This window comes from Caloenas nicobarica, chromosome 1 (assembly GCF_036013445.1).
Source record: "Caloenas nicobarica isolate bCalNic1 chromosome 1, bCalNic1.hap1, whole genome shotgun sequence".
NCBI classification, from domain to species: Eukaryota; Metazoa; Chordata; class Aves; order Columbiformes; family Columbidae; genus Caloenas; species Caloenas nicobarica.
In genome coordinates this window covers 121,280,206-121,289,551 of record NC_088245.1, presented here as the reverse complement: position 1 = coordinate 121,289,551, position 9,346 = coordinate 121,280,206, and the positions used below count along the sequence as shown (strand labels likewise).

Sequence of the window (9,346 nt, the reverse complement as noted above, 5' to 3'; positions counted from 1 at the left end):
ACCTGTAGATCTGCCCAGGATCACAGCTTTCTGGAAAAGGACACGGCACTGACTTTTGGACTTGCTTCCTGGTGCTTTACTTGGGCCGTTTCACTTCATACGAAAGATGATACTAACTCTTACAAAATACTGACTGGTTTGTGTACATACAGAAAGGTATCGCAGTGACAGAGCAAGGAGAAATCCCTCCAGGCCGTGCACAGTGACCGTCCTGTCCCAGCCACCCACTGGGGACTGCTCTGCACATGAAACATGGAAGTGAGAAAAAAACCCAAAACCTTTCAAAAGGCACTGTGCAAACCCAAACCAGCTTACAAACTATCCCCTCTCCCAACAGGCAGGTGAAGAAATCAACCCACAGGTTTGGCTTTAGATTTTGATTAGGTGACAGGGCTGTCCCTTAAGTTTGCAAGGTAAACTGGAAGCTTGCAAAATGGGAAAATGCAGAGCAAACTGGCAGCCGAGCCAGTCAAGTCACAGCTGTTGCAGTAAACTCAGCAAGACCCTCTCCTTAAAGCACCAAGAGGTGAACAGAGCTCCAGTATAGCTTGATGCGGCAGCTGAACATGTTTGGAAAGACAGCAAAAAATGCTTTTTGTTTTTTTTTATTGGTATTTTTGGCAGGAGACATTCCTCCTACGTGGGCACTCTGTGAGAGGCACTGCCACCCACCCCTGTGCCATCCCACCACCACTGCTTTCACAAAAGCCCTGCTGGGAATAAATGCAGGGGCTTCACACAAAACTGCAAAATGAACTGCTTGCTTAAGGGCAGCAAAACAACCGGGCCAGGGCTTTTGTGTTTTGTGCCTTGGTGTGGTTTTGGTTTTAGCAAAAGAGCGGTCAAAAAAGTGTGGTTGTTCCAGGAAAGTCAGGGTGTCTCTGTGGTGATACTAATATTTATGCATTGCGCAGAGCTGCCACAAAGAGCACCCCTGAAATCCAAAACACTTTCCTGACAAGGAATATGGGCTGGCCACAAAACCATATCCTCTGGCCAGTGTCACTTTCATGAATGCAAGCTTTAATTTCCTAGTTGAGAAGTTTGTAAACCAAGAAGTGCAGTTAAACTCTCTCCCACGCATTTTGAGGGGGAAGAGAATAACATCACACAAGTGAATCACAAGCATTGGAAAAGCAGAAAATGCAGAAGTAAGGTGATGGCTCCCACCCAAGCTCTGTATCTTATATCCGACCATAGTGGAGTGCAGGTGATGTTTTATTCTGAGGTGTAAAACGCACTCTCAGGTTCAGAGAAATAATTCTGAGGACCCTCTTTGCAGTAAAAGGTTTTCTGAGCGCTCAGTTTGGGGAGCTGGGAGGAGATTTGGTGTTTCTCATCCTTGCCCCAAGGCAGGTGGGATGGAGAGCCCAGGGTGGCAGGAGCTGTTCCTCCTGGCTGGGGTGGCCCCTGTGCAACAGGGGTCTGACAGGACTGCCACAGCAATGATGGTACCAGGCTCTCCCTGGAAATACATGAGAAGGAATCCTAGTTTTGGAATTAAGCACACAGAAAAATGGCAAAACAATCTTTTTGGGTGTAGCGGTGCATTGGAATATTTTCACACTTCCTGTCTCAAAGGCTGCCTGGCACAGGAGGCATCAGTTTCCCGGGGCAGCGGGGAGGTAACAATCTCTCTGAGTGGAGGTCTGATCCCCTCAATCCCAGGGGAGCAGCTGGCACCCTGTGCAGTTGCCCTGTGTGACAATAAGTGGTGCAGCACCGGGTTCATTAGTTTGCCAGGATGCCCCCAGCAGCACAGACGGCACACCCATAATACACATGAAATTTCAAGCAACTTAGAGAATTATTTTTCCCAGCTGTTCATTACTAAGTTTAATGATGCAGATGGAGCTCCCCTGACACAGTCAATCCTGAAGCAGTAAAGTTGTAAGAGTCAGGAGGGACTAAGGGCATGAAAGATGCGAGGTCCACAGGGGGAGGTTTCTCAGCTGAAGAAAGTTCCTCTACTTCTTTTGAAACAGTTGTTTTGGGAAAAGATATTGCTCTCCTTCCAAACCTACTCTCACTTAATCTTCTCCCCTTGTTGGTAATACAGGTCACATAAAGTCACATTTTATCACAGGACACAAAGCAGCAGCTCATTACTGAGTTTCTCAACACAGTCTGTTCTTCAGCTTCTTCTCAAGTATGCAGTGACTGCTGGTGGCTTCCTGCCTTCGGGACCAGGATAGAATGCTCCAATGGAGAGGTTCCTGAAATTCATTTTACTTACTCTCATCTTAACTGCCTCGCTGCCAGGTAGGACACATTCATAACCCGTGAAATGAGCCACTGTGGACAAAATGTATGAACTGATTTTAAAGCCATGTAAACAGCAGTTACTAGTGATATCAGATTGAACTGTCAGTCCCAGAGGAGAATTATTTAGTGTTTGAAATGGTGAAGTTTGCATTTCAAGCCTGAATGATCTAATGGCTTAGAGTGGACTTCAGTATGCAGGAGTGTGCAGTGGATGGAGTGGGGAGGAGATGGGGAGGCTGCCCTCTCTCACTTGCAGTGAGCAGGAATGTCCCACTTATTTCTCCCTCCCCTTGCTCTCATCTTCCTCCTGTCTGTTCCGAACTGCTTTTGAGGGGGCATTTGTAGAGAACACAATATCAGCAGCTGATTCTGCTTCCAGAACTATGTGCAAATTATCATTTTGCTAGTTTGCCTCCACTTTACATTTCACATGCCTGAGTTTCAAAGTCAATTCAGATAAAAGGTATCTTGGTGGCAGAGCTTCAAAGAAAATGTGAATATAAAGTGACTAGTTGGGTAATGGAGACAAGGCTGATTTTTTTTTTTTTTAAATTATGGTCTAGCTGGGGTTTTAACAGGCTCTGAAAGGCGAGAGCTGCATGGGATGAGAGGGGAGGTATTGTCATGGCTTAATAACTGGTGAAAGGAAACACAATGCAGGAATAAACATTGTGTTTTCTGAGCAGAGTGGTATTCCCAGTGGAGTTGCACAGGGATGTGTGCTATTCAACAAGCTCTTAAACAACCTAGTGAAGAGGAATGAACTGTGAGGTAGCAGAGTTTGCAGGTGGTGCAGAACTACTTAGGGCAACCAAATCCAAAAAGAGACTAGGAAGATTTGCCAGAAAATGTCACGATGCCAAATGTGTAAGTAATAAAGGAGCAGAAAACTTTTAACACAAAGCATCACTTAACCGACGATATCTAGTGGGGGAATAGAATACATTTCTGGGAAAGAGAGTAAAATGCTGAAAAAGAGAAAAATTCTCTGCTTATGCTCTTCAGCAAGGGAAATACAATGAAACTTGGCATTATATAAATCCATAGAAAGCATATATCTTGAATACTAAATGTTTTGTTAGCCCTTCCACTTCGAAAAGGACTCATTAGGTCTGCAAAAGGTATAAAATAAGAGGTGATCGAAGGTAGGATGAGGCCTTCATTGGGATATTTTTCTGCCTTTGAAAAGGAAGAAATAGTAAAGATTTATTTAAATAATTATGTGGAGCTGAATGGAGAAATGGTTATAATGGTTATAACAAAAAAACCCTAGTGGCAATCAGTAAAACTATCAGAAAGAAGGTTTAAGGCAAACCAAAGACTGTACTTTTCATCACAGTATGTAATAGAATAGTAAAGCTTATGGTCACTGGATATAGGGGTTACCAAATTATAAAGAGGCTGAAAAAAGCTAGAAACAAATAGCATGGAATATAGATCTATAGGTGCAGATGCAACAGTTGGCTCAGACAGCCCCTAGATCTCTTATTGTTGGACACTAAGAAGATATAACAGGGTATCACAGAATCATAGAATGTCCTGAGTTGGAAGGGTTCATAGAGTCCAACTCCTGTCCCTGCACAGGACAACCCCACAGGTCACACCATGTGTCTGAGGGCCTTGTCCAGTCTCTTCTTGAACACTGTCAGGCTTGGGGCCGTGACACCTCCCTGCGGAGCCTGTTCCAGTGCTCCACCACCCTCTGGGGGAAGAACCTCTTCCTCATGTCCAACCTAAACCTCCCCCGGCACATCTTCCTGCCATTCCCTCGGGTCCTCTCACTGGTCACAGAATCACAGAATGTTGAGGGATTGGAAGGGACCTCAAAAGATCATCTAGTCCAATCCCCCTGCCGGAGCAGGAACACCTAGGTGAGGTTACACAGGAAGGCGTCCAGGCAGGTTTTGAATGTCTCCAGAGAAGGAGATTCCATAACCTCCCTGGGCAGCCTGTTCCAGTGCTCTGTCACCCTCACTGAGAAGAAGTTTCTTCTCAAATTTAAGTGGAACCTCTTGTGTTCCAGCTTGAACCCATTACCCCTTGTCTTACTGTTGGTTGTCCCCGAGAAGAGCCTGGCTCCATCCTCATGACACTCACTCTTTACATATTTATAAACATTAATGAGGTCACCCCTCAGTCTCCTCCTCTCCAGGCTAAAGAGACCCAGCTCCCTCAGCCTTTCCTCGTATGGGAGATGCTCCACTCCATTAATCCTCTTTGTTGCCCTGCACTGGACTCTCTCCAGCAGTTCCCTATCCTTCTTGAACTGAGGGGCCCAGAACTGGACACAATATTCCAGATGAGGTCTCACCAGGGCAGAGTGGAGGGGAAGGAGAGGAAATGGTCGCCAGAGAGAAGAGATCAGGACCTGCCCCTCCTATTTTTTTCTGTTTTTTATACTGTCTTCCTAAACATCCAGAGCAGAGTACTACCTGTTTTAGATGTCTACTACCCTTTGCTAATGCTTCCAGTCAAACATGCCTGCAATGAGTGTTTTATTGCCTCACTTGTGGGCTGTACTGGGGTAGCAGGCACTGCCTGCTCTGTGTGGTGCAGCCATGGGAGCACCCACACCCCAAAGCAGAGACAAAAAGTCTATTGTGGAGAGACAAGTGCTGCACCTGAAAGAGGTATTGCCGCTCTTGCGATGTTGGGAGTGGCGAGTGTGGGCGGTGTGGCTGGGCTGCTGCAGCGGGTTCATGGCATAGCTGGTTTGAACACTCATCCTTCTGGGTGGGCACTGGGTGCCCTTTGTCAGCGACAGCCTTGCAGATCAGTGCAGGGTCCCAGCCTGCTGCTGGGGCATCTGCGGTGGTGCTGTTGCGGTGCTTCCAGCCTGGGAACCCTCACTGCTGGAGACAAGAGACAGTGCAGGACCAGAGGAGTGGTCCAGCAACAGAGCCAGGAGAGGCTACAGGGGACAGCTGTCAAACAGTGAGTGAGAGAAGAGACAGGAAGATGCATTTGAGGGCTATGGGGAGGTTTGTGTGCAGGTGGGTGGAAATGTGTGCTGCCAAGTACCAGTAGACTGGTATTACTTGTCAGAAACATCCTGTAAGCATTCAAAAAACTCCTGTTAACATAAGCAAACAAACTAGTCATTCTCTGCAGGCTTTGACAAGCTCTAACCTATTTTGGTTTTCAAAAAGCTCAGCTGCAGGGCTATTGGTTTTTGAAATAAACTTGAGCTGAATAAAAATCTAACCAAATCTGAAACAATTTATTGCGGAGCTTTTGCTCAAGGAGTGGGCTAGCAATGAGGCAGAGAAGACAGAAGACAGGGTAGAGTGAGCAAGAGAATAAAGAACAAGTGAAAACAAAAAGGAATTTAGAACAGACTGTAAGGAAAAAATGTAGTAATTGAAACAGAAATAGCAGAGAAGGAAGGCAGGAAGACAGATTGGATGCAAAAACTGAAAGACAAAAGGCAGTGTTTATGGAAGGGCAATATGTGTACAGAGTGGAATATTATTTTGAAATACAATAATGAGGCTGAAAAAAAGGAATCATTGTGGCAAAAGAATAGGCACCTCCTGCCCTTTACTGCACTGCATCCAAATAAGTCTCTTATAAAAGAGGAAAGACAGAGTCAGCAGAGGAGAGGAGGGATGGAAAAGAAGGTAGGCACATCCCAATGCCCTTATTGCTGAAACTTTCAGCATCAAAAAGTGATCGTTTAGAGTTAATTCAAGCATGGAAGTAAAAACATTGGTGACGAAGGACCAGGGCGGTTTTTTGGCAAGTGAGGTTCCCTCAGTGCAGAAGCCATCCAGGGAATGAGATGAATTTTCATTTCTTCAAAACCGCAGTGATGTGACAGTGGATTTGTGTGACAGAGGAGGGAACAAACAGCTCATAAAGGAGTTGGTGTGTGCTCTGCGTGCTGTTGGGAAGGACCGAGCAACTGAAATACCATAAATACCTATAATTTTAGTCAAACTTTCACTAGCGACTGCTTTATAAACATTTAGTGATGTGCCTCAAATAAACGTCCTAATTCAACTTTGTTCTTCAAAAGACAAAGGGCAGTGCAACATATGAAGACAGCCTAATAGCAGAGATGATATTTGCCTGGGTGGGATTTCATATTGGTTGTGTGTGAGGAAGCAGATGTTAAACCAGTGGATCAGAGCTGAACATGTAATTCCTCTAAAGTGCAATGACAATCTAGCCCGAGGCCTTAATTTGTCTAAAAGCAACCATCTGCCAGATATTTTTTCAAGAAGTATGCAAATGAAACTAGCACTAAAATTTTCTCCTTAGTGCAAGAAGCAAGGTCCAGCAAAAGGACTTACAGCACTGGCTTAAGGAACTAGTAACTGGGTTTAGATCCCATTTCTGTCATGAATGTCCTTTTTGACCTTACACAAGTCACTGTATCAGTGTTTGTACACGGGCTGGACAAACTAATGCACTGTTGATTCAGGACTCCACGTGCTATTGCAGGATAAAAAATAAAAAGGAAAAAGATAAAGAAGCAAAGTTTAAACCACCAAAAATGTTTTGGCAGCTGGCATAGAAGGCTCATGAAGCTTCTTTTTCAGTTGTGCTGGGGCTTTACTGAGATGTAAAGGGAGGAAAGGTTGAGCTATGTCCCACTCCTCAGTCCTCCTGACACCTATAGGATCCCCACACAGGGCTTATGGACCTGTTCCCAGCTCACAGAAGTCAGTGAAAAACCATCTATTGCTCCAGGAGATACGGTTGGTGGAAGAAGATGTAGATCCTACTATATCTATGGACTGAGAAAAAATGATTCTATTCTATTCTATTCTATTCTATTCTATTCTGTTCTATTCTATTCTATAAATGAAGGAATAACTCATACCTATCTACCTATACTGTCCTGACTGCCTGAAGGAAACAAAAACAATATTAGCCATGTATTTTTAGAGCAAATGATCCCTGATTATTCATGTTTAGTGATAAATTTCAAGAGTAAAATGGAACTCACAGACATGACCTCATAGCAAATGATTAATTAACAGCTAGCAGTGTACTGAAAGTCGCATCATTTATTCAGAACCATGGCAAACCATGGCTGCTTAAAAAAGTACAGTGTTTTCACAGGCAGGGAAATAGATTACAAAGGCACAGAGATCAGTTTGCATTAAGAGGAGCAGTGTGGGTAAGTACTGCAGCTTCTGTTCCATAAGCAATTAAAGGCATTTTGGTGTTAACTCTAAGGAAGTTTGTTCATAGCTATGTCTGTCATGGTAGCTGTTTACATCCACTTCAACTAGTCAGAAAGACTTCAAACAAAGTGTAAGAATAAAAAATCTCAGCACATGAACATGTTATACACACCATAGATATACAGAGAGTAGTATTGTGAAGGTTGGCTACAATATGAGTCAAGAAAAAATAGATTATTCAAAGACATGTTTGCACTTAGGACAGTGTCTCAACCCTTGTATTGTAAGTTATGAATAGAAACCATGACAACTGGATGTTGAATATCAGGGAAGAGGGACATATTATGTGACAAACGGTCTCACTGGAATGCACTTCATCAGTGCACGTTCATTAGAAAACCCACAGCTCTGTATATGACGCCATCCACAGACATGTGGCCAATCCATAACATTCAAAAAGTGACAAATAGAAAAGAGAGGAAATGGCTTCTAGGCATTTTGTTGGGCTAACTATTTGTAAAGCGACGTATTAAGATATGCACATAGATTTAGTTGCTGAGTTCATTTCAGGTTGTTTCATGATTTAAATAATTTCAGTTCACCTTTACAAGTCTGAAGAGAGCTTTGAATAAACACTGCTGGAAAAAATGAGCCATTTAAGTTGAACAGAAATACGTTTTACAGTATCTTATCTGGATTTATTAACTATCAATGGAAGTGAAGTTTGCTTTTCATTTAAAGTTTTATTGCTTACACACAGATATACTTTGTAGAATGAAGGTGCATGGCAGTGGTAACGTGACCCAGGAAAGTGGAAAATTTTTGTAAAGGTTTTTGTAAACATGAGATAACTCATAGTCTATCACACAAAGGACCAAGGAGAGCTAGGTTTGTATAATCCTGCAAAACAAAGAATGAAAAGGCTCTTGTCTGTAAATACATGTGGCAGGTGGGAGGGAAGAGAGGAGCTATTTGTATTAAAGAACAATTCTTGGCACAAACCTGGTTAGATACACACTGTCTAGGATTGAGCGTGAGCTGGGAATTAGAAAATGATGTTGACATTGGAGTGACGAGATTACAGACCCTATGCCCTGGGTGCATTTACTGAGGCTCTGGTTGCAACGTTGTAACCGAGATTGGGCTTTGGTTCCAATTATACAACTATCAAACTATCTCTTTTTTGTGAGACAGCACAGCATATTCTCCCCTCTCATGTCAGCTGTTGACTGAATGAAAAATGAATTTTTCAGTAATTTGTAATTAATCCACTAATGAATACCTAAAATGTACAAAACCTAGATTGAATGAAACCTTTAAAAATCACTTCATTGTCCTGAATACTCGTAGCAAGGGAGTAATGGCCATTTCAGACTTTCTTTCTCCTGAAAAATAATCAAACACTTATTCTGATGCCAAATTTGCAGACACGAGGTTTTAATTAGACTGCTATGGACTGTAGCATGTAATTGCTGTAATTATGCAGACTATAGCCTGAATCATTAAGGGTAGCCCTGGCAGTCCTGGTGCTTCCTCAGCATGAATGTTTTCCAGTAAGTGATGAAAACCTCACTGATGAGGTGGATCTCATTGGCAGGACTGCTTGGTCTGCAGGGACCTTGGAAATCTCCATCCCTGGAGACACTCCAAACTTGATTTGACAAGGCCCTATGCAAATGGCCCAAATGTGAAGGTGCCTCTGCTTGAAGCAGAGGGTTGGGCTAGAGACTTCCTGAGGTCCCCTGCCACTGAAACCTGTCAGTGCCCCCATCAAAGAGTAGCTCCCTCGCAGTGAGGTGCAGGTGAGCACTAGGACAAAAGGGAGCAGACCTGAACCTAGAGGCGGGTGAAGAGACGACAGCAGCTGGGGGGGATGAGGAAGAGCTGTGCCCAGTGGGATGCATGCAGAGCATGGACAGTCCCCTGAGACGGACCTTAGTGACAGT

General features: G+C 43.8%; 1 protein-coding gene across 1 annotated transcript in view; it reads left to right on the top strand.

Moving 5' to 3' along the window:
* Positions 1–2,204: 2,204 nt before the first annotated feature.
* IGSF5 (immunoglobulin superfamily member 5) overlaps positions 2,205–9,346 on the top strand; it is a 29,589-nt gene continuing 22,447 nt past the window's right edge. Inside the window, exon 1 of the mRNA XM_065658558.1 lies at positions 2,205–2,262. Within this exon, the coding sequence (XP_065514630.1) occupies positions 2,205–2,262 (58 nt within the window). The remainder of the gene's footprint in view (positions 2,263–9,346) is intronic.